Genomic DNA, 25,112 nt, shown 5'->3' with positions numbered 1-25,112 from the left:
TAAAAAAAGAATTCCTTTAAAAAATCTCAGTTTGTAAATAAGTATGATAAATACCTGATGTGGCTAAACTTGTATTATTTATAAAATTATGCAAGGTGTTATAACTGGAGTTGTGGCAGCAGAGATATTTGATGTAACAGTCATAAACATTTATACCAGCTCAGAATTTGTTCTATAAAAATCACAAGCTCTGCTATCTCAAAGGTCAGATTGCCTTCAGCAACTACATAGAGCTGTCAGAAAAAGCTAATCATGCTCTATTATATTATATTAATGTATAACTAATGGACAATGAAAGATAAACCCACAGAGCTTATTTACAAAAAGAATCTCTTACACCTGCAGAGGCTGGGAAAATAGAACATCCTACCTGCAGGTTTTTGCTGAATGGTATTGTAATCGCACCCAATGAGAATCAAGATTTCCTCTCAGAGCTACTATGAATTCATTGCTTTCCAGAAGATGATGATACATTAGTGAGAGGGCAAAATAGAACCTTCAGGCATAAGTATATTACAGACCTTCTAGAAACTGCAAGTATGGCCATAAATTGCAGCACTTTCAAAACATAAATAATGTGCTTTGCTGGCCTGTGGTTGAAGTCTCTTGCCAGTGGCCTAAGACTGTTTTAAACAATATGGAGATCTCAAATCCAGCTAAGAAGTTGCAGCATTGAATTTATGCTAACTGCATCCCTGCACTTATGGGTTATCAGCTGCATTGATAAGAATTGTACTTCTTATCAGGTGATGGTAAATTAATGAACACAAAGATTAAAAAGGCCTGGAGTCCTTTCAAGAGGGTTACATGAAAAGCCTTAAACAGCCAATCTACGGCCACAACAAGCATACTGCCCAGGTTAATACCACAAACATTAGAAATTATTTACTGTATAGAAAAGGATTGTTTTGTCATTCCCCAAACAGTATTCTTCCAGCTGAGAGAAAAACACAGGATAGCTGCAGTTCATTTCTTCTTGATTCACAGTTGCAAATAATAAAAGTTCACAGAAATAACTTTCTCATTCAAAACAAAGTAGAAACATTCAGTTGCTAGAAGTACACATCCCGTCTTCTGTCATGAATCTGAATGCCTGAAAGACATGGCAGCATCAGGACAGTCAAACAGCACAGTCCTTGCAATCTCTTAAGATGCTGTGCAAATAAAATTGCACCTTTGGTTTTGGTGCAAAAGAACCCTTACTAGAATAACAGAATAACCTATTCAAAGTATCCCCAAAACACTGCACATCAAAGAACCAACAACGGGGTATGACCAGTACCAATACACTAATAAAACTAAGGAAGCCTGAATGCTTTGGGAATAATTTCTTAGAACAGTTCATCCAGCAGTATGGAGGGTTTGTTGGTGCAAACTGCAGCAGTGCTACCACATGTGGGCTGTTCTATCTTTCTGGGACTTGAAACTTGGGCAGCAAGTGCAAAACAGGCATTGTGAAATAGCAGCCTGAAGGCATAAGCACAAAAACTAAGTAAACTAAGTAAATGAGATACATGGGTAAAAAACCCCCATGTATCTCATTTTAATATAATGTAGTGCTTTTTTTCCTCTTTGTTAATGTAGTTATGGGAGGTGGTGGCTCTATCTGGGGGAAAAATGAGCTTTTGAAACACAAAAGCAAAGAAATATCTTTAATACTACATGCATAAGCAAGACTGCTGTCTGATTTGTTCTAAACCTGCTGGTTTCTTTACTCACCTGCAGTGGCATGGCTTACACTGGGATTTTCTGAGCCTTGGTAAGAACTTGCTTTCCTCTCTTAAAAAAAAAAATACTGGGGATGAGCAGAGATTCAACACAGAGCTAAAAGTAGACAGTAGTTACTAAAGAAACCTTGTGCTTTTGCAGCCCAGCCTATAGCACAGGTGCTGAGGAGCTCTGTGCTGTCTGGCACAGCAACATACACTTCCATAAATATAAATATCAGCTGTTCTTAAACATGACACAGAACAAGAAGAAGTGTATTTAACACATAGAGCCAGGAAGCAAGCACTCCTACAGTTGAACTAAATGTACACATCCTAGGGATTTGCCAAAAACTCCCTATGAACATGGATCAGCCATTTCTTTCTTATCTATGTTGTGTTGTTTGATAATCACAAGAATGGTGTTACATGTGTGGTGCTTAGAGACTCTCGAATATTCAGAATGGCCCAGTATACATCCTGAAAGAAACAGCTTTAATTGGTAATGGCTGGAGAACACCAAACTGTTTAATTTCCTTTTCAATTTTTTCCTCACTCATTTTCTTTCTGAATTTTTGGGATAAAAGCCCACTGTTGTTAACAGTGCTTCCCTGTTACCAACACAAGACTAATTTAATAAAATAGCTCTTTTTCTGAAGGAGTCAGTTCCTAGGGCTCCCAAGACTTGATAGGCTCGCAGTGCCCCCTTGGGGGAAGAGAGCACCTTACCTTGTTCTTAAATGAAATCCCAGTTCAGACTAGTGTCTTTAAAGGAATTAAACTCTCATTCACTACCTACATTCACTAGGGTGAGTGCCTATGCAACACATACAGAAAACCTCTCCTCATACAGCGTGAGCAGAAAGTTTGCATTCCAACTGAAGATACAGACACTCTCCCTTTAACATGAACAGACAGGCATTAGACATTCTAGCAGTAATGAGTTAGCAAAATATGTACAGTCACAAAACACTCATAACAACATAGATCTGTTGTATCCTCAAAAGAAGAACTGTAGATAAACTCCTGCTTGTATCTGCAGGCAGTTTTAGCCCACATTCTGCCAAATTCCTGCAGATGCAGTTTCGAAACTGGTAACCAGGAGGTATTTCACAGCTGCTTATTTTTCTAAACCTAAGCCTCAGGATTGCTTCTTCACATGCCCAATGTTTTTTGTTTAGAAGCACTGGGAAGGATGTACTGTATTTTTCCAGTAGACTCCCTAAACAATTTCACAACCCTTTTCCTTGCAGACAAGTGTCAAACTGCCTTACTGGGGAATGCCCAGGAAGAGCAATGCAGATGTACTCCAACAGGCATCAACGCTTTGGCCAGGAAGCCTGACCCCAGAGACCTTCTCAAAGACAGAATTACTCACAAGAGAACAATTTTATCCAGCAGATCTAGATGCTGTGGGGACATAAATGAACTTCAGGCATCTTTCTGCTGTGCACTGGTAGTACCTAGGATTGGGATTCCTAGTAATTGTGGATAAAAAGCAACAATCATCACTGTGTGAGTTACATTAGCTCTGGGAAATCTGCAGGGAGCAGACATAGCCTTTGGCAGGCAGGGCAGCAGCACCTCATGGCAGGGAGCTCTTAGCCAGGACACAAGGCAAAGCTGGTCCACCAGCCCCTGTACCCTTCACCATTCCAGCTACAGACAGAGACTGAGAGGGAGAAAAACCCCTGGCCATGCTGGTAAGAGCTGCAGTTTCCCACCCTGTACTCAGAACATAATTAACAGCCTGCACAGTAAGACAGGCTGCTCAGGGATCCTTCCTGGCCACCCCTTTCTGGCCACAATGAGGGAGTATCTGGTATACACCACACCTAATACCTATATGTATTAGAGATTAAGATAGCACTATGAATAATGCTTATAGTCACTTAAAATGTCTCCCCAACATAAGCCAGAAGGTGAAATATTGTGTGATTAGGGACAATTTTTTGCACATTTTTTTATTAACCCAAACAATATGGCTAATTGTTTCCAAGTACCACAGTATATACCAGGGTTATTTACTGTAAAAGATTTCTGTGAGTTTGCCAGAAGTTGGATCCTGCTTGAAAAGCTTAGGAACAGATGGCATTATTCTGGCACTTTACATCAGATGTCATCAAAGAATAAAGTGATAGTATTTTCTTACCTCCCCCAGGAGCTGAACTTTGACTCATATTTTGTAACCTCGCAGGTCCAGTCATACAAGCAGAACTTGAGTGTTGCTTCATGGTGCATTCTTGCATAGATGTTAAGCATCTTTCCTGTTGCAGAAGGCCAAGAAGAGAACTGTATTTCCTGTCAGAGATCAGCTCATCAGCTGCATGCAGGTCAGGAAGGGTGTGAGGATACACTGGACCAGTGACACTGGGAGTCCCAGTTGGAGGGAAGGGCCATAAATCTGCAGGCTGAGCTGGACGACTCCGCAGAGATGATGGCTGGCACTGGCCTACCACACCAGCAGCAGAAAAATTCAGAGCAGAATTTGCCATGCTGGTTGAAGAAGATGATGGATATGGTTTGTAGCAATGCGAAGAGAAATTCCACTGATGGGGAGACATGCTGTCTACTTAAAAAGGAAAAAAAGCATCTGAAGTCTCATCAAGTCTTACTTTTTTCCTAAGGCAAATTCCAGTGGACTTCTAAGAGAATGCTACCAGATTGCATATTCATTTTTACAGAAATACAAAATCACTTTAGTGCTGCTTATCTTAAAAATCAACCACAAGCTCATAATAAAAGCAGATTAAACCACTACCATCAATCTTTCTACTAATACTAAGTATTTCTACTGTGTTGTGTGCATTACACAGCCACCAACTTATGCAGGTTTTTGACAGCTGCAGGCTTAGACAAATATATATTTGTGAAGATGACAACTTAAGTCATAATGCACTTATTGCATCCAGCAGGGATGGGGACACTTGGCTGGAAAATGATGATCTAGTCCTGCCAACAGGCCCATGAAAAGCTTAGGATTCACTCCAGCAATCACAGGGATTTACCCAGGAATTCCCAGCCTAGGGCTTTACAAGTATGATTCTCTTGCTTTCTATTTGCACACAATTTCAAATTTAAGCTCAAGGGATCTTAAATTCCTTAGTAAAAGCCAGTCATCCCTATCCAACACCAGGCTCACATATGGAAAGGAGCTCACTGTTTTTCAGTCTCACCTTTGTGCTTTGTGCTCAGGTCTTGAGGGTTCTTGGCATTGCTGAGAGCTCTAGAAAAATGTTCATCTACCATGCTGTTAATGTCCCCTTGGAAATAGGTGAACACCACGCTCTGAGATCCCCATTCTGTTTTCACAGGCTCTTTGCTTTTACTCAGTTTTGGGGAAAACTTCCTTGTTTCTTCCATTTTCAATGACCAAGAGTCTCTGCAAAAAAAACCCAAACGAAAACCCAAAAAACACAAACCAAAAAACCCAGACAGGTCAAAGAGACAATATTTAACTTCAAGTGCCTAGAGGGTGGCGAGCCCAGCTTCCTCCCAAAAATGGTAGGGGCCAGAAGAACACTTGGTAGGAATGGATTCTCTGTTTTTCTGCTTTTTCCATGCACCTCTTCTTTACTGATTTCCCTGTTAGATACTTCTAAAATGAAATACTTAGGTAGAATGGGCATATCTACCCACTAGCTTTCATTTCTCACCCTGACTTTTTAAGTCTGGGCTTAGGATGTATACTGTGCGAATGTGCCCTCTGGAAGAACTGGGACACTTAAAAAAATAATTCAGAAGTGGCACTATCCCTGAATGAAGTTCAGGGTGAAGTTATCAAAATGCTTTGTCCAATTTAGGTTTTTGTGTTCAAAAAAAAATGACAGAGTGAAAAAAAAACCAAACAAAACAAGAGCAACAAAACCCCCAAATCCCACTATACTACATTAGAGCTGAAAATAATAATTTTAGATAAGGTAAAGTGTCAAATACCTTAATGACTGTCAGCACAGATCTCCAAAACAAAAAGCCTTCTAAGAGTAATTAGTTGCTTCACCTGTTGGAAAAAGACATTCAGATTAAATTATTGGAAATTCAAATCATGGCAAATTCAAGTAAAAACACACCACAAAACAACATCAAAAGAAATAACTTTTTCTTTTGAAACAACTAACCTAGGAACATGGTGGTTCTGCCAGCTGCTTAAAACTTTGGAGCAAGACTGCTAAAACACACACTGTGGGTCGACCAGAATTTACAGGTTTAAGACAGGAACTCCACTAAAATAGTTTGCAGGAAGTTAACAGAAGACTATAAGGCTCCTTTTTGTTCTCTTTAAAAATCTCTGCTGCCAGGTATGGTAAGAATAGGACAAGGAATGTCACTGCTTGCCTGGAGAAGCATAATTTTCATGCATTTGTATAGTTTCTGGCCACAAGGGAGCAACTTCCCAGCCAAAGCTCACAAGTCCTGCTCTAATCAAAATCATATTTAGCAAGACTCAGGCTACAAATGCAGTGAAGTGCCTGCTGTTTCTATTCAATTTTCCAGTCTTATTGTCAGCTCATGACACTGCATAGTATAATTGATTTACTTTGGGAGCAAAAAGGAAGGCTGTTATTTTTCAGAGATCAGGGCAACCTTTGGCCAATAGCCAGCTGTATCGCATAAAACCTCATGAATCATTAGATATGTGTTTCCATCCAACTGACTCTGCAATACACACCACTGCTTAACCCAGTTCAACACATTCGTCTGATTTCTTTCCTAGTCATACATCCCCTAATCCTCAGAAGCTTCCCAATAAACACACTCATCTGTATCTCAAAGGATATCCTGAAGTGCCTGTGTAGTCTGCCTTCAAATGATTTCTCAGAATTCTCTTGCACATGAAAAAAACTGCTCAGGCTGCAAGACAAATATTCAGAAAGTACTAGGAAACATGAAGATTAAGGTTGTCAAGCCATAATCTATCCCCATTCTAATGCTTATGCCTTCACCTAAAAACTTTTTGTCCATGTTTATTATTTCCTTCCCTATTTAGTTTTGCTTGTTTACCTCCATCTCCCACCACTATTCTGTTCTGTGCTCTGTTCAATTCTCCCTGACTCATGGTCACTTGCTCAGCCAGCCCTAATCTCCTGTCACCAACTGCTAACTCATGTCCAAACTCAGGAGCTCCTTAGTCCTTATTTTAGAATTTCTATTGCTTTGCCCCATCCTCCTAGATTCACCTAAACACAGCAGTGGGAGCAGGACTGCAAGGCCACATTCTGATTCAGAAGACAATCTTTCACAACTTTAAAACTGACCCAGCTTTCCCAGACATAGAAAACTTAAAGAAATGCTTCCTCCCAATTTACAGGCACCTTTCCAAGGCACATGAGGGGAAGCAGGAACTAGCACAAGCTAGCCACACAGCTGGAAGGACTTTGAGCACAAGGAGAGACGCTGGTTTTTCCCAGTCTTGTTTTAGAAAGCATCCTGTGATTTGGGTTAATGAACTTTATGATTGCTCAGCCGGGGACCAACACCTACCATTGAAAATTCCAATCCTAGAAGTGAAATCTTAGCAGACATGAGCAACCAGATGACCTGAGAAAGGACAAGTCATCTTGACAGCAAGAAACAAAGAAGCTTTTCCTACTCTGTGCCAGTGCTACACATCAACGTACAATTTAGGAAGCATTAGTGCTGGCCCAGAGCATCACTTTTCCCATTCTTCACTCAGCACAAGCCATTATGTCTTTGTACCACTTTATTAACATGCTTAACTAGCTCCTGACATTAATTCTGGGCTCCTTCAGCATCATTTATTTGTGTGCAGCAGCTTGTGTGATTGTGACCAGTTAAAATGCTGCAAAAGTAATATATTTTAAAGCAAAAAAGGTCATTTATCTCTTTTTTTTTTCTCAGTGTTTCCCTTGAAAATCTCTTCCGCTTTCCAACAAGTAGGCAAAGGAAGGCTGGGTATAACCTAGGTTAAATCTCAGTCTTGTCAGTGATCACACGGGCATAAGGATTCTAGCATCCCAGGAGACAGGACCTGAATTTGCAGCACTAGTCTTCATTATCTGAACCCTCCTATTATTCCATCACCCAGCACAAGGTCTGCAAAAGGCAGAAATCCTTCCAACGTGTGTCTGACACAAACCGTTGTCACAACAGGGTAGAAGTGGAGCTCAGGATGAAATGGACTCAGCTCATATCTCACTACTTTTAGAATGGGTTAATAATGGCAAAATAGCACAAATATTTGTCCAAGTTATTTCTCCTTCAAGTGGACAATGACACATGGTCAACACAGGCTTAAGAGTGGTGGCCTACCACAAGACCTAATACATTAAAATATTTTTCACATTTCCCACACTTGCCTGCAGTATTAATTTACCAGCACTGGAGCATCTGACATGGAACTCTTCATTCTTGATTTCATGTAGCTCAAACCAGTTTCAAAAACAAAAAACCCTCCCACTTCTCAAGTATTAAACCACAATTTAACAAACAGGCATTCCCTCTCATCAAGTTACTCCTCAAATAAGGGAACATTCGAGGAAGTCAGTGAATTTTCCTACCTTAACTCACTGTCAGTCAGATTTTCCAGATGTGGAACACTCATGTTGTGTCTAGCAGGCTGGGATCCTTCCTGGGCCCAGCCAGCTCTGTGTGCACTGCAGCGACTGCAGCAGAAGACAAGCCACGTTCATGAACTCCCCACACTTTCTAGCCTCCAGCAGCACAGAACAAGGCGTTTCCTTCAGCCTATCTGCTAAGAATGCATGAAATGCACTCCAACGAGTCAACCAGGTTAGGAGGTTTCAGGAACGAGGAAAATAGGATTGTAAGTAGGTTTAGGTTTGTTTGGGGTTTTTTTTATGACAATGTGTATACAATAAAGAAGATACTGTGGACTTTGGAAAAGTTTGGAGTAAGATAAAAAACAAGATATGGCAATGAACCAAACTTGCCCAGGATGATAAAGGATTTTTCCTATGTTACAGAATATTCACTCAAATTGGTAACAAACACCTATGAGAAAAAGACCTGTCTCCAATCCAGATAAACTGGATAATCAATTTTCTCACTTTTCTTTGCTGGATCTGTTTTAATAACTACAGGGAAGAAAAAGAAAAAAAACCAACATCTTGTTCTGCAAAGGCTGTAGCAGGAAAGAGTTTGTTTTGTTGGTTTTTTTGTTTGTTTTTTGTATCAAGTGTCCCAAAATTAGCAAATTGCAGCCATTCCAGAAATGCTAAACAGGGCCAAACTTGCCAGTCTCAGCTGGAAAAAACACACTGAGGAACTAGCCACCAAACTGGTGACATTACATCTTTCATAGAGTGGCTTAGGAGTTTGTTTACTCATCCAGAAAGCTGGAGAGCACAATCCAATTCCCTCTGCCTAAATACGTATGAATCCGCCCTCTGCCCTTCCCAGAACAACTTAACTACCAGGCTGGGAGAGTTCCCGTGACGGTGCTTAGTCTTTTATTGACACACTGTGTAAACACGTTTTCATTGTGACAGACTGGATTCCAGTCCACCAGCAGGGCAAGTCTTCAACATCTCCACTGCTCTGTCTCATACATCACAGATTTCCTCTGCTAAAGCTTTTCAAGACCATATTTGAGATCTTTCTCTCATGCTGATAGTTAAAGCTCTCCTCAGGTTAAGATGGCATCAGTTTAAAGATCCTATAAAGAACTACAGGGTAAAATGGGATTTTAATCCCTATTCTTCAGTACAGAAATTGAATGACTGATTTCCAGTGCTTTTGAAGCAAAATGTCAAAACTCTGAAGAAAAAAAATTTAACCTTTGAGAATAAAAATTAAAATTCTACTGGTCCTTATTAAAAATATCTTCACAATCTCAATTTTAACTACAGTGTCTGCAGTGATCCCTCCTGCTCCTTTTCTCTCCCTGCAGGTCCATTAACACTCCAAGCCAGGAAGAAGGCTGAGACCAAATCCATAAATAGGGAAAAAATACCATATTCCCACTTACAGTTCCAGCAACATGTCTACTGGGTCCCACTGGAAGTTCTGGCACGTTAACACATGTAGTTTATAAACTGAAGCCCCTGTGTACCAAATGCTATTGTATCTTTTATTGTGGAAAAAGACAAATATGTTACCTTGAAACTAATCAGCAGAGATGTGTTCCGTTCATGACTTTGTTTATTAAAAAGGTAGTATAAAACATAACCCCTTTAAGAAACAAATCGAAGACAAAGTGTATTCTCAGATGCTGTCACAAGTCCAGACATTATTCAAACAGCATCTGCTTTGTTAATGTTGCTTTTCTAAAGGATAAATGAAAATGATTAATTTATTAAAAGAAAATCTCCTAAAAAAAATTCCAAGTCTACTTACTGAAAAGTTTAACCTAACAATATAGTTTTCATACTTTTCATATTACAGAATGAGCAAAAAAACAGTTTTCTGCAAAAGATTTTATAATTCTATAAATATTTTACAGAACTTTCAGAGTATTCTGACAGTAAGATGTCAAGCCATAATGAGCACTACAATATACACAAGTCAAATCAACACAAATACACAACTCTCAGAATTCATTTACCATACTGCAGTATGTTTTTCTCAAACGCAGAAATAAAAATAAGAATTTAAAATCCAACTGAAATCTATAGGAATGTATTTTTAGTTTTTTTTATTCTAATTTGGTTTGGTGTAGTTTCAAGAATTCTGGGCATGAATATTGATGAAAGGCAAGTTTGGGTTTCCGTGAAGCATCCAACGTCTTCAAGTTTTCTTAAATGAATGAAGCTAATTATTTGTAACTGTTAATAGGTTAACCTTAACTGAATAACGTGTAGGATGTGTTTTAGCTAAAACGCACTGCATTTAATATACTAAAGATTTTAAGTGAATTGCAACCCTTATACAAACCCTAAGCTGTACAAGGGACTGAAATTCAATTAAAAAAAAATTTAAAAAGCCAGCAGGAGAAACAGATAAACATTTTGATGCAAAATGAAACTAATTCTCTCTTTACACCAGTATACAAACATTTGAGAACCTGCAAAAAAAAAGAGAAAACTTTCTAAAAAGCCTTTTATTTTGAGGCTTTTTGTCTCCAGGTGTCTACTTTGGCCATGTTCCTCCAGCACGTCATGTCTGGCGAATACCTGTAACTCCATAAAAATTCCTTCCCGCCAAACTACGGAACAGCATTTGATTTTAAAGCAAACTACCAATTTATCCTGAAGCTAAGCAATTATTTTGGATGGTTCAGAAAGTGATTCTGCCAAATTATGCTGAAGGATCAATTAATACTTTGTTGTATTGTATTGAAGTGGCTTTACATCCTTTTTTTTAACACTGAAAACTGGTAGGAACATCTATCCCTCTAGTTCAAAACTGAGCAAAAAGAATTATCCACAAAATGTTTCAGCCCGCTGCTAGTTACTGTTTTCATCATATACAGAGGAAAGGAGACAGATTCTCTTAAAATGAACCTCTCATCAAAAGCACAGGGATGGAGGAACATGCAGTATACTTGAACACTGGAATGGGACCTAAAAAAAACCTCAGAAACTGAGCAAAAAGGTTGTTTTTTCACTTCTAATGAGCAAGGAAAGTAAATAGAACACACTTAATTAAAGAAAAAATAAAGTGAGAATTCCTTTAGGGTTTTCATTTCTTACTAATTTATGTATGATGCTGATCACTAAGAAAAATACGTAAGTTTAAAAAGCAACTCTGCTTGTTCAGATGTGTTAAAATTTCTTATTAAACATTACTGCTCCATACTATAAGAATTTCATAATCATACTTCAAAATAGCAATTTTAACTTCTGTGAAAATTCTTGATTTTTGTTCAGACTGATTTATACAAATTTCATAAATTCAAAATAATTTTGTAAATAATTTCTAAAAGGAAAATATCAAAAGAATTTGGCTTTAAAGAAAATCTGCTGAAAAGAATCACAGCTGCATTAACCTCTCCTTGGACTATTAAATGCCTCAATAACTCAATTAATAGTTTATAAAAATATTTTTTTTTACATTTTACTGGGGAAAATGGAGGTAGACAAAACGAAAACATAAGTTTAATTCCACACTTGAGAACAACATATTTGCAAGGAAAAAGAGCTTTTATTACTTAAGAATCCTAGTTAATAGGAAAGCCAGTAAAGCATTTGGTCTCTGTCTTTGTTGGTGCTCTACTTTAGTGTGAGGTCTAAAGGAGAAGGTGAAAGGACTAGGAGCACACTGAACTTCCGCACCAAGCCAGTCAAATTTGCACATCAATTGGAGAGAGGAACATACAGCACATACAGCAATTCCTTATTTTTCAAAGTCTTATTTGAAACACTAACCTTGTTCTCCATATCTGATACCATGATAAGACTTCATAGAACTTTACAATTTTACACATATTTCCACAAGTTTCCCTATATCAGTTGTAATTCCACTGTAAAAGAAGTGATTTAACTGTGTAGTGTTACACAACTGGGCTCCCTTAAAAAAAAAAAAAAAAAAGGCAAACAAAACACCAGAGTAAGAACTCTAAAGCCTGGAGTCTACAAGCTGGAAAGAAAAAAGGAGCACTGAAAGCAATACTCGCCACACTAAACTACACTCCTCATATGCAAACACTTCCAGCTCTCAAAGGTCTGTGGTGCTTCTCACCAAAAAAAATAACTAAAGCAGAACCAACACAACCCAGAAATGTGTCTGAATACACCACTATGTGCAGCTACTAACTAGGCAGTGATCCAGATTCCCTGAATTCTTCAAACACCTGCTTACTGAAACACTCAATCCACACAATCTCTTGGAAAGATGAGAAAATTGACTTTTTTTAGCTGGCAAGAGCTACATCTCTTTATAATGCAACTCAAAATGGGAAATTTGTCATATCAGCATACTATGAGCCCCCAGACTTTTAACCCCTAAATTCAATTATGACAGCTATTTTTGTCACAAAAGAAATAACTCATAACCACAATGGCAAGTTATAACTTAGACGCTCTTGTTGGCATAGCCACCCACACATATTGACTATGTATTAAAAACTCAACAAAATAAACTTAGACAACCATACAGAATTCAAGAAAAAAAAATCTGTATGGTAATCTCAGAGGACAAAGTTTGAAAATAACATTTTCAGAGTATTCTGATTACCTCATGATGGAAATACAGCATCTATAGTTCCCTGCAACCCAATATGAATTAAAAAAATTAAAAGGATCCTCCTTGAAAATGTGCACTGGTAACCATCCATATAAACAGCATGCTATGAATTTTTAATTGTTTAGTGCGTAAATCCATGTTCTTCTAGCCTTCCTTATCAAAACAATGGAATTCTAAATTAAGAATGACTATGCCCAAAACAGCTCCCTTCAGTTATGTTTGAAAGCCTGCCACTTATTAAAATATCCTAAGTTAGAGTACATTCTAAGTCCTTGCTTTTGGAAATATTTTGAAGAGGACTGGCATTTGCTTTTTCCATATAAGACCACTATTTGAAAGCATATTTTAAAGTATTCTAACTTTTGCACAATAAACTGCAGTTTGGGCTGCCAAAAGCATTTAAACTTTGTGAAATATGGAAGATCCTCCCCACTGTGAAGAGCATACATAGCTAAATGAAAATGTTGAGAACGCACATTCATCACGCTAATAAAGTTAAGAAAAAACCCTTACTCTAATATAAAAGCAAGAACTAATAAAGCCACCAAAAAATCCAAAGTCTATTTTGATACCTACTGCATACAGATGATTAGAGCGTAAAACCAATGTTCTTATGGCCTAGAGTACATGTGTTCATGCACTTCTAGTCTCCTTGAGACAATTTCAGCCTCTAACATCAACAGAAGATCTAAACAGGGCAAGGAAAACTTCATTTGCTGAATGCTGTCAGTTAGTAACCTCTCTTCGCTTGGTTTGCCTTAGGGTTGCTATGGCAACACTGTCTGCCACTTTAAGCTTATGACCTGATACTACTCATTTGCCACCTAATACATAGCAACACATCCAATACATTCACCCTATCTGGAACATGACACATGCTCCATAAAATGATCCAACATACCAGGACACAAATGATTGAAATACTGAGAACCAAGGGAACTTAACAGGAAAATTAAATTAACAGTACAATCCACAAATCTTGTAAAACCTTTGCATTACATAAGTTACATATAGTTACATAAATTTAAGGGTTGGAACATATTTCACACTCACATCATGAAACACTGAGAAGCATAGTCAGAACAAAAGAAGCCTGATGACTTTTACTGTATTCTTGAAAACTTGAGTTACTTCACCTGAACAGCCAATTAATACAAACTTTTAGAACCCCATTAAATACTGTTTTTAATGAAAACTTCAAAGCACACAGTTGACGACATTCTAATACACCTATATAGGTATGAATATTGCCTGCAGTCACCCTGAAGAAAGGGATACACTCAAACATCACCCTAAAAATCATGGTTTCATAAAGCATTAGAGATGTTATGTATCAGCTTCACCATCACTGCCTGCAAGGCTGCTATCTGTGGATGGAGCTCCATCTTCATTAATACCCCCACCATTATTCTCCCTCTTATGAGTTTCATCATTTGGATCCTCCTTAGGTGTGTCATTAACCACTGGAGGTTGTTTCCCTTCAGGCAGTTTAACACTACTTGATGCAGAATCCGAATCAGATGTAGTTTGCTGCTCCTTTGCATCAGGATCCCCTAAAAATGACTCCCACACCTTGAGCCTTTCTTCCCTTTCTCTTGCAGTCTCCTCCACCTGTTAAAAAAGTGTTTATACACATCATTAGAGTCATACTTGTCAAAATGAGTATTTACACAGATGAAATGAAACAAATATTTATATTACAGAAATATTTTAAAGTTGACTGTGAACAAATTATCTATATCATCAGATATCCAGATATCATCAGATAACCAGCAGCTAATCCTCTAAGTTGACATTTTCAGTACGCAAACGGGTCATCTAATTTTTTGCTAAGTTGAATAATTGAGAATGATTTTTGGAGACTTTCTACAGCTTTTGAAGAGAGGCAAGTTAATGCAGGCATGGGCAGGGGAAGGGTATAGGGACAGGAATGCCAAGGACACCTAGAATTCAAGGAGATTTACTGTTTGGAATACATATTGGATAAAATAGAACCACAAAAAGCTACCTGATAATCTGTTACACCATCCCATGTTTCAGCACTGAGCTGACGGCCACCAAACCACCTTCCATTTAGAGTCAGCTTGCACAAATCAGCTTCTGTTGCTTCTTTAAATGACACAGAAGCAACGCCATCAGGGTGCCTCTGTAAGGACAGGCAACTTGCACTTAATATTTTAACTAATTCCAATACCCTTTATATTGTCTTAGAAAATTAGTCAGGATATAGCTCCATTCTGATCATAAATAACCATGTTTGAAAAGTTCAGTTTTCAAGTTTCCATATGTTGTTCTACTGGCACACAGAACACAATTTTTGAACACAGAAAACAAAAACTATTTCACTTAGCTTAGCTACAAATAATGTGTCCATACACTTTCAAATTTGCAACATATATCCAAGCTCCTGGAAAGAGCTAGTTGCCTTTACATAGGCTGAAGTATACAGGTGCTTAGACATTAAGTTTCTAAATTTTAAAAGTACAGAAAGATTAAGTCAAGTTTCCATGAAGTAAACACACCCAAATGAATGCTCCACTCATATTTAGAGCAGCCTAAATGTTTTGCACCTTTGCATATTACACCAATTCTGCCAACACAACATATAAAAATACCTACATCAAATATGAGAACCTTCTTTACTTGACCAAACTTTTCACACTCCGTCCGCAGATCTTCTCTTATCTCATTTAGCACTAGAGGGTCCTCCTACAAAGCAATCACACAGCTTTAATTAAACACAAGCACTCACTTCTCTCATCTCTATTTTAGCTCCAACAGCAGTGGTACATATCTGTCAATTTGTTAAAAGTCAATAAATTAAGTGCTGTTATGCTGCATTTTCAAAGCCACCTAGGAGTTGGCAGACAGTTCTCATCTGAATTTAATAAATACTACTTGTTAATAAAGCTATTTTGTGCTCATTTCTCCATTCTAACTATTATTGTTGTTTATTCCTCTTTCCATCCCAGTAAAGAGTATTGTCAGATATATAGGTTTTCCAGACAGTGAAAAACCCCAACTTGAAAAATACATGCTTATCAACATTTTCTCCTTGCTTTTGGAGAGAGATGAATAAATTTAAAGCAGATGTGTGGCACAGGAGAACACCCTTCCCAAACAGCAATTTAATTTTGTTTAATTTTGTTTTCACCTGCTTAGATTTTTGCTACAATTTGTATGGCAGAAAATTGAGACATGTTAACTTCTAACAGCACAAGCTACAGAAGCAAACTGCATCTTCCTACCTCAAAGTCCTTGGGGTGAAACATATTCCTGATAATAATGATGCGTTCATGCCGCATTCGAGCTGCCCCATCTTTCTTCTCCGGCCTCCAATCCAGCTGTCTAATGAAATGAAGCAACAGTAAGAAGATATTGTTGCGGCTCTCTTCAGTTTCTACAAGTATTTGTTGAAAAAAAAATCATTAATTTTGCATTTCTTGCAATATATTAACATATATTTTGACACATAGACTTAAGTTATTCTTGTAAAAAACACAGTAATTACCCAGGTTTACTACTGCTAGAAAGCATTTGAGGTTTTAAGGTACTCAAAGGCTCATAGAGGGAATATAAATAATTTTTCAAAGTAAAGTATTTTTTGGAACACTGAGGAAATATTAATGAAGTATTAATTCTTTCCTAATGTCAACTCAGATAAAGGAACCAGCTGTTGTCATGTGCAATTAAAATGTCAGTATTTCACCATTTTTTGCTAACTTATTCTGGACAAAAGGAGATCCACTAAACCGCTAGGTAAAATTTAACTGCTTTTATTTAAAAGAACATGTAAGAACACATCAACTCTTCCACAGGTAACACCACATGATGTACTTTGTTCCCCAGTGTAGAGCTACCAACACAAACTAATCACATAACCCAGCACATCTGTTCTAGGACTTCTCACAGCAAATCTTACTTCTTGTAGAAATGCCTACTTCATATCCTATTACAAAAACCCCCACAGGTTTACTTACACTTTTAAATCTCAAGATCATACACTGGGGTGGGGAAATCTTAAGTTTCTTCTTGTACCTGCTACTTTAGCTGAAGAAAACTTGGATTTCCAATAAGAGTAGTTATACCAGTAAATTAAACTCTTCAACTCAAAAGGAACACAGTGCTTTTATTCACACAAATTGCTGTCAAATGCAATTTCATACTTTTCATACACCCACCTACACACTGGAGACTTCTTACAGCAAGAACCATCAGTGTATTTTTGGGCAAGATATATTTCTGGCTTTAATTGATAAGATAACAAGTAGCCTCGCTCCCCTTAACTATGGGAAAACATTCCTGCATTACTATTTACAATGCTTAGTGAATGCTGTTTTCATTGAAATATCAAAAATATTCAAAGTTTTTTCTTCTGTAATCTACACCTTCTTGGTTCCAAAAGCATCTGCTTGGTTCCAAAAGGCAGAAGAACAATTTTTAAGAGACAAAATGAATCAAAGTGCAACTCAAAACCCAGTATATTTTATAGCAGAGAGAGATGTCTGGGGGAATCTACAGAGATAATTTAGTATTTGCTCCAAACAGCAAGCATTTCTTGACCTTTGCAACTAGTGCAGTATGGCACTAAATATATGTGAGCAGCCAGAGTGTTATGACCTTCCAACAGTAAGCCCAGATATTGTGACAGGACTTGCATGCTCTCATCCACTGAGGAGGAAGAGAGTCTTACTTCCCCAGAGTTTTACTATTTCCTTCTACATCTGAAGGAACCATTACTCCCTGTGTATTGCTTTCATGTGTGAATCACAAAGAAGTTCATCATATAAACTTAGGAGTTAGCCTCCTTCAAATGTGCAATAGTTAAGCTATTGCACGGTCAGGTAAGTTTGCAAACCTTAGCACTGTATTTGAAAGAAAGTACCGCTTTACTAATAGCACTTAGAATTCAAGCAATATTTTACTGAAATAAAAAATACAAACTTCTGCTGCTGCGACAACTTCTTCTTGTAGTCTTTACATTTCTTCTTCTTTTTGCTTGCATCGTACTCCCCCTTCAGCTGGAACTTTGCAACTTCCACATGCAATTTATAGCCTCGGATTTCTGCTTCATCCAGAAGCCTCAAAGCAAGTTGAACTGATTCTCTCTATTTGAGAATAAAACACAGTACAAACTTTAAAGCACATGGCAAAATCAAACTGTATTCCAATCACATGTCATTAAGTATACTGTGCTAAGAATCAAGTCCCTGTCACTGAAAACCATAATGCTGTCTTCTGACACACAGCTGGCACTGTTTTCTTGATCAAAACCTAGTATTTCTTCACTTCTGTTGTAATTAATTAATACTTGCAAGAACAGCTGCATATATTTCATTCAAATATATCACAGACACTAATCTGCAATATCTAAGCAAGCTGATGAACTTAAAAGCAAGAATAAAAAGGTTTCAGGGGACCAATTTCCTATAAAACAAGTATCACTCTTCCAAGAACAGCAGATGTTGAGACTCTTAAGTAATTTTTAATGTTTTCCTAAAAGTCGTTTAGAGTGAAGACTGTGTTTACGCTTGCGCACTCCACCATCCTAACTACTACAATTACAAAAATAGCACAGACTACAAGCCGTTTGATTTAGTACTGCCTGGTGCTTCTTGCAGAACTAAAGCCAGCTGCACTTGCAATCACCAACTTTCCAAATGATTCACAACTGCAACACATAAGGAAATAGTACTGCAGCCTAAACTTTTATGGCTTAATAAAGAATGAAAGCACAGTTCTGAACCAAGACAGTTCTCAATTAAAAGTTGTAAATACAGGACTACAGTATGTTTCTTGCTGGCTCATCACTTCTCTATTTTTGGTTACACAGTGGCACATTTTCAAATTAAAAGATGAAAATCCTCCCATTTCAGCCCATCATCTCTGGCACCCAGACAGGAGCATGTAGACACACATTCAACAGGTATTATGGTCATTTCCAGGATGAGGGTAAGGTTGGATAAGAGGAAACAAATGAGCTAAGTGGGCATTTCTGTGTAAATGATTAAAACAGACACCTATATTCCAAACTGTGCTTTAGATTTTCAAGAATCTTCTGAACGTGATTCTGAAACAATGGCCATGTGTGCCTTCAGTGGGATGGAAAACTGCATTTTAGCGTGCCACTGACCTTCAGATAACAACAGAGGCCATCTCCTTTAAGATTTCCTTCTTTATCTTTGTAGAGTTTGATCTTGTGTTCTTCTGTCTGAGGATCTCGCATGATGATGCCACATTTTGACATGACTTGTACAAATTCATCTTTTGTAATGTCTGGAGGTAAACCTGCAAAATAAATTCAAACACAAGGCTTAAGTATGGTCCATTTTAAAAAAAGCCTCATTAGAACACATCTTCTCCATGCGTTTATTTAAACTAAAGATATCAAAATAGACAACAATTTACATACACTGCAAGAAAACACTGCCCTTGGGCCTTACCTTCTAAGCATTACCTCACACTAGTATTTTGAAAATCCTTGTACTTTATAATAGGTGCAATGCGCCAAAAAATCTCTAACATGCTCCCTAACATGCACACCCAGAGATTTATTGTCACACATCATCAACACTGCAGCAGACAAAAAAGCCTCTGCAAATGTAACTCTCCTGCCCAAGCTTCAAATTCCACTGCACTTCTAGGTATCAGAGAAAAAAACCCAAAACATAAGAACACAACCTATAAACAGACAACTGTTTTCTCCACTCACAAATTCAATAAAAAGAGTAGCTGATAATGTATAGAGATTTTAAGAACTCAACTCTCCTTGAGGAGAAGAAAAAAACCAAAATGGATGAGAAAATTGTGTGGATGTCCCATGCCAGTTTGGCGTGCATGAAGATTTTTGAATCTTTCTGAAAATGATTGTGAAAATGCAAGTATGTGCACTCCTGCGACTGCTCACAATCACCAAGTGTACCTAAGTATAGGCATCTAAAGATAGCACCCCACCATCCAAAAGAGGTAGGAAAACACTGTAATAAATAAGTGAACAGATAATTTCATTTGAGCTTTCATGTTACTGTCTCACTGTGTTCCCAGTATTTTTTTACTGTTTCCTCCTTTTTACCTAATAATTATTTATTAGAGCAAATGAAAATTATAGATTAAGCGGTGCATATAGTTGATCCACTGTCTCATCATAAACTTGTCATTATCATATCCCTTAAAAACCTGCAGAAACCGCTTTTCTTTGAATAAATTAGTGACTTGGCTGACACAGCTCACAGAATACCCCATTTAACAGATAAAAGCATGGAATAACATCCATTCTACTTCCTTCCCACATCTGCAATTTAAAGGTCACAAAGACATTACTCAGTCAGGAATATAACATTAAGCAGCTTGCAAGTGACAGATTGAACAGATAATATTAGAGACATATGAGTCTCTTTTACCATCTTTAGCTCAAAGTAGATAAATAAACATTATTACTTACCTGTCACATAAACATTTGTGTTCCTGTCTTCTTCAACATGAAACCAGCCTAAATACAAGAGTTTAATTCAGTTATAGTAATACATTAAACATAGTACCATAAACATTTACATTCCATCAGATTTATAGGAATTTTTGCTTGCTCACAGAAAAGTTCTGAACATGCCTTGCTGTTTTTCCTTTTGTATACAGATTCAGGAAGATACCTATGAAGGACCATACAATTACAGAACCATTCTGCAAATTACCAGCACAACCTTATCTTTGCTGTACCAGATAACAATGATCAACTGCCAGTTTTCCCTCAGTACAACACAGGTCACAGCCTACGCAGAGGGAAGTGCTTTATCACTTACCTGGCTCTAGCTTCCTTTTTTCCAATTTTTGTTTTGGATCTGTTTGCTTTCGTCCTGTCTCAACTGCTGATGGTTGTGTTCCTGACTTCTCAGAACTTAACGGTTGCTTACTTTCAGTGGCTGTACCAGAAGCAGATGAAGTATCTGTCTCATCTGCATGGAAGCCATAGTTGGCATGATAGGTTGCCAGGAAATCTTCTGTTATCTGAAAAGAAATTAGGAAAAATAAATAACATTTCAAAGAAGTATAAAAGTTAGTTAGGTGATGGTCATTCTCTGATCTGGCAACATAGAAAAGAACAATATTTTAAAACTTTTTAAATGATCTTTGCAAAGCCATACACACAACAAGAACCATCAGTTCAGGCATTACCTGAACTAGACCAAAACACAAATTCCAAACGTAAGCATATGTAATTTTTACACAAACATTTCACAAGTTCTGCCATTTTTCAAACGAAGCTTTCTGCTTTCCATGCGAGTTCAATCTGCCTGAAGGACAGAAACCAAGTGCTCCTGGCCGTGGCGCAGTGTTAAAGTGATACTGATGGTAAGCCAACAACCGATCCACAGATGATGAATGACTGACATTTGCAGGCATCTGCCTTTTCATGGAATCATTTCCAGAGATGACATATTTTTGTGTTGACAGGCAGTAAATATTGCACTTAACCAGACATGTTAACACATTGCTTCTAAGGCAACAGGCTTTACATTATATCCTACAAATAGATAGAGAGAGACTACATTTGGATAAAATATAAGATTGGCCAATGCCTATGCTTTAGAGATCAAAATAGAAGAAAAAAAAAAAAAGAAAAATTACACACAGCACTTCCAGCCACTGGCAATTCCAGGCAAAGAGATATATCATAGCTCCTTCTGTGAGCATCCCCACATTATGAAGTAATTTCTGAAGTTGCACACTCTGAAATATTTTTTTGCAAAACTGAGCCTTAACCTTTGAAAAATCTTATCTGACTCTGACCTTTGCTGCACTTGCTTCATTTGTATTGAAAAGGAAACAAAACTTCATGCCATTAAGCTATTGTTAGAGAGCAATTTCAAGTGTCAGTTATGAAAATGTAATCTCTTATCTTCCATAGTAATTTGAAGCTTGATGTTTGAACTCTAAAATTTCATTATGACAAATCAGAAATGCAAAACTGACAGTAACAGGCTTGTCATGAATAATGCAAGATGCCATGGAATCCCATAACTTTAAAGGTTAACACAAAATAACTCTTAGGCTAAACAAGATTTGCCACACACCTCGATGAAGAATGTAAGTGGCTGCTCTTACAGGTATGACGTAAAATAGCATAAAGACAAAGTACAACCACATTTAGTGAAAAAAAAAAAAAGAAGACTCTGCTCTAATCAGGTTCATTACCTTTGACATTAGCCATCTTAGCAAATCCTTAGTGCCACAATTGATGAGATCCAGAGAATTAAGAAGCTTCTGTACTTGATGGTGAACAGCATTATTAATTTTCATCAGAGAACCTACTCGTAAATTAGCGATTAAACCTGCAAAAGCATTACTTTTCAGTTTCTGGGGGAACTGCACTCTGTGTAAACCTCCATTTATTCTTAGCAAATTATCTACCACAGACTACAAAATTCTAACACTCTGTAAAAAGATGTTTTTTGCATAAAACACTATCATCCTACCATATAACCATTACCACTACTTCACCTTAAAATGTCTTTTACAAGCACAGAGGAGTTTATACACACAAAGGCTTTTATTGGAACTCTTGTCATACCTGACAGCACTAGAGACAAATAGTCACAGAACTACTTACTGGGCACCTCAATCCAGTTCTGGTGGAGAACATCAGAGATCAGTCCTACCTACACATGCACACAGTCACACAGTTTGGGGTGATTAAGCTTATAGAAAAAGAAACACAATACTGGAGGACATGTGAGCGTGTAATTAACTGCTGGTGCCACTGAAATGGAAAGGAATAGAACAACCAAATGAATTTGTGCTTGCAGATGACAGCCAACGTCTGTATTTTCACAGCAAGTGATGCAAGCAGCAAATGAATTTCATGTGTAATTTTGTGCTATGTCTGTGAAGCACTAAAAAAGTTGGTATTCATCTATACAGTATCACTGAAATAAAAATAATTAAATAACAAACATTGTGGTTTCTTCTATTAAATATTTTACTGTCTCAAATTTTTTCTGGGGAATGCTAGCAGATAATATCATCACTATTTGCACTGCTTTGAATTATGCTTTAGTGGAAGTTCAGCAGACACTGTATTCCCAAAGCAGAGCAGCAGTGCAATCCCAGTCCATAGATAACAATTACTTAGACCAGTCAGAATATTTTAAGCTTTTGTCAAGAAACAGAGATTAAAAATTTCATTACTGCCCAAGGAGAAAGAAGTACAGCTTCTGGTTACAACAGTCTCCTCGTTTATCTGGATAAAAAAATTCTGTTAGTAATCATCAGAAAAACTCTATGGGATCCAGCTGGGTAAAGAATCCTTATGCAGCACTGTGGGTCATGGATACATCACCAACTTCTATTATACATCATATTCACTAATGAACTTTTCTGCTCCTATTTAACCTGTCCAACCTTTAATGCTATCTCCTCTCCAAGATGGAACAGACAAGAAAAGCACTTAGGAAAGACAAATGCTACTGACAAAAGACACATTTCAAAAGAGAGGCAAGACGGGGAAGAAATAGGAGCAAAATAAGAAGAACCCTCTTACAAATTACTGTACTTACTGGATATAGCACCACACAGGGTGCCAGGAATGCTCATTTCTCCACTGCTCCACTTTCTGAGTCTGTATTTTTCACATTTTTACCCCTCCGTAAGCCATCTGCTCCTCAGACACCTTCCTAGGTTTACAAGCATTCAAACTTGGCACTACAGGCTTCACTCTCACTCAGATTCTCTGGATTGCAATGAATTCAAAGTCACAAACTAGAATTGGCAGATTACATCCATCAAGCAGATGCCATAAAATGTCTAAAGATTAAATTAAATAACTGCCCTTCTTCATTGCTATATATAAGAAAAACTACTATTTCACTCACAAATCAGTAGATTGGCTCAACATATTAAATTTATGTTCACTCGCCCCTTGAGGAGTGTTATTATAGCAAGATCATATTTCATAGTTAAAACATTTAACAAATTATTAAAAAACGAAAAACTGTAACACATTTCCATGCTGTGGAATGCCACTAAGACAAATACACTTATTTTTCAAGTGCACTTCTTAGACTGATGGAGATGGAACAACACATCCCTTATTTGACATAATTTTCAAATAACAATGAAAGAGACATAATACTACTCTATTTTCATCTAGACTTTGTAACATAATAATTAATTTCTACACTACCCACAAAGAGATCACCAAAGCTACTGTGACAGAGACCTAAGCACATCCCAGGCACTTCCGATCAACATTCACAAATATAACCGTGACTTCATCCCAGGCCCGAACTCTACAGATTCTCCGCCTAGGGGAACAGCCAACGGGTAGCTCCTCACGACAGCGCAGACGGTCAAGGACGGAGACGACACCGTGGTTCTGTCGGTAAAAAGGTGTTTTGGTGCTGCTGAGACTCGCAGCAGACAAAACGTGAGTGAATGCGGACACCTCGGTACCGACGAGATCCGTCATCAACCGCTCCTTCTTCTCCCCATTCCCTGGGGCTCCCCCGTACCTACCTTGGGGAACCAGGCCTTCTTCTCCAAGTCCCACTCGTAGGCAGCCCCGTCCGCTGGGTCCACGTAGGTAAAGGGGTCAGACTCCTCGCCTTCGCCCTCGGCTGGCTTGGCCTCGTACTGCTGCTGGAGCTGCAGCTGCCGGTAGAACTCCTCGTTTCCATCCTCGCCGCTCATCCTGCCCCGTTCACTGGGCTCGGGCAGCAGCGCTCCTTCCGCCGCCGCCTGAGGCACGGCTGCCCAGCCCCTCTCGGCGGCGGGAGCGCGCGCGGACAGCCCCGCACCTCACGCGGCCGCCGCAACCGGCCCGGCCCCGGGCGCGCGCACAACACCGGAAACACCCCACCCGCCGCCGTACCTTCCGCCCATCCCACCCCTTAACCCCGAGTTCAGGCCAATGAGACGAGCGGTGTTGGGTCATGCGGGGTGCGGCGGAGCCAATAGGGAGCGGGGGAGGGCGGGGCCATAGGCGGGGCCATGGGCGGACCCACAGGCGGGGCCGTAGGCGGGGCCACGGGCGGGCCCACGGGCGGGCCACGGGCGGGCCACGGGCGGGGATGGTGTTCCGCCGCTGGGCGGGCCCTCAGGTCAGTGTGTCCATCGTGGGAGCGGGGCAGTTGCCGCAGCGGCCTTGCCCGTTTTTCTCTTGCCGTGTTTTTTTTTCCTTTCCCTTCACCGTCAGGCTGCAGCGCTGTTTCGCCACAGGCAGGGGCTCTGCATGACGACAGCTGCCCCAGGCGCACCAGTCTGCTTTGGGCGAGAAGCTGTACCTTGATCGGCTTTGCATGGGGACTGCTG

General features: G+C 38.7%; 2 protein-coding genes across 4 annotated transcripts; both read right to left on the bottom strand.

Moving 5' to 3' along the window:
• Positions 1-352: 352 nt before the first annotated feature.
• Positions 353-8,473, bottom strand: VGLL1 (vestigial like family member 1). Of its 3 annotated transcripts, none has more exons than XM_039722689.1 (6): positions 8,225-8,473; positions 5,643-5,706; positions 4,883-5,088; positions 3,859-4,278; positions 1,720-1,779; positions 353-1,093 (listed from the first exon to the last, which is right to left on the bottom strand). In XM_039722689.1, exons 3-6 carry the CDS (start codon positions 5,067-5,069, stop codon positions 1,053-1,055), a joined length of 708 nt encoding a protein of 235 aa, XP_039578623.1. In that variant the 5' UTR covers positions 5,070-5,088; positions 5,643-5,706; positions 8,225-8,473; the 3' UTR covers positions 353-1,052. The 3 variants fall into 3 exon arrangements, with proteins under 3 accessions (XP_039578623.1, XP_039578624.1, XP_039578625.1); XM_039722690.1 differs by lacking the exon at positions 8,225-8,473 and adding an exon at positions 7,188-7,235; XM_039722691.1 differs by having other exon boundaries at positions 3,859-4,275; positions 4,883-5,706; positions 8,225-8,472.
• Positions 8,474-9,809: 1,336 nt separating this feature from the next.
• Positions 9,810-24,491, bottom strand: HTATSF1 (HIV-1 Tat specific factor 1). Its single transcript, XM_039722602.1, has 9 exons — positions 24,318-24,491; positions 20,606-20,810; positions 20,251-20,298; positions 18,943-19,097; positions 17,754-17,917; positions 16,058-16,157; positions 15,429-15,518; positions 14,818-14,955; positions 9,810-14,420 (listed from the first exon to the last, which is right to left on the bottom strand). Exons 1-9 carry the CDS (start codon positions 24,489-24,491, stop codon positions 14,136-14,138), a joined length of 1,359 nt encoding a protein of 452 aa, XP_039578536.1. The 3' UTR covers positions 9,810-14,135.
• Positions 24,492-25,112: the final 621 nt, after the last annotated feature.

The sequence above is a fragment of the Passer montanus genome, unplaced genomic scaffold, assembly GCF_014805655.1.
Source record: "Passer montanus isolate IOZ18808 unplaced genomic scaffold, ASM1480565v1 scaffold49, whole genome shotgun sequence".
In the NCBI taxonomy this organism is placed as follows: Eukaryota; Metazoa; Chordata; class Aves; order Passeriformes; family Passeridae; genus Passer; species Passer montanus.
Note: the sequence above shows the minus strand (reverse complement) of the source record. Positions and strands in the feature narration are given on the sequence as shown.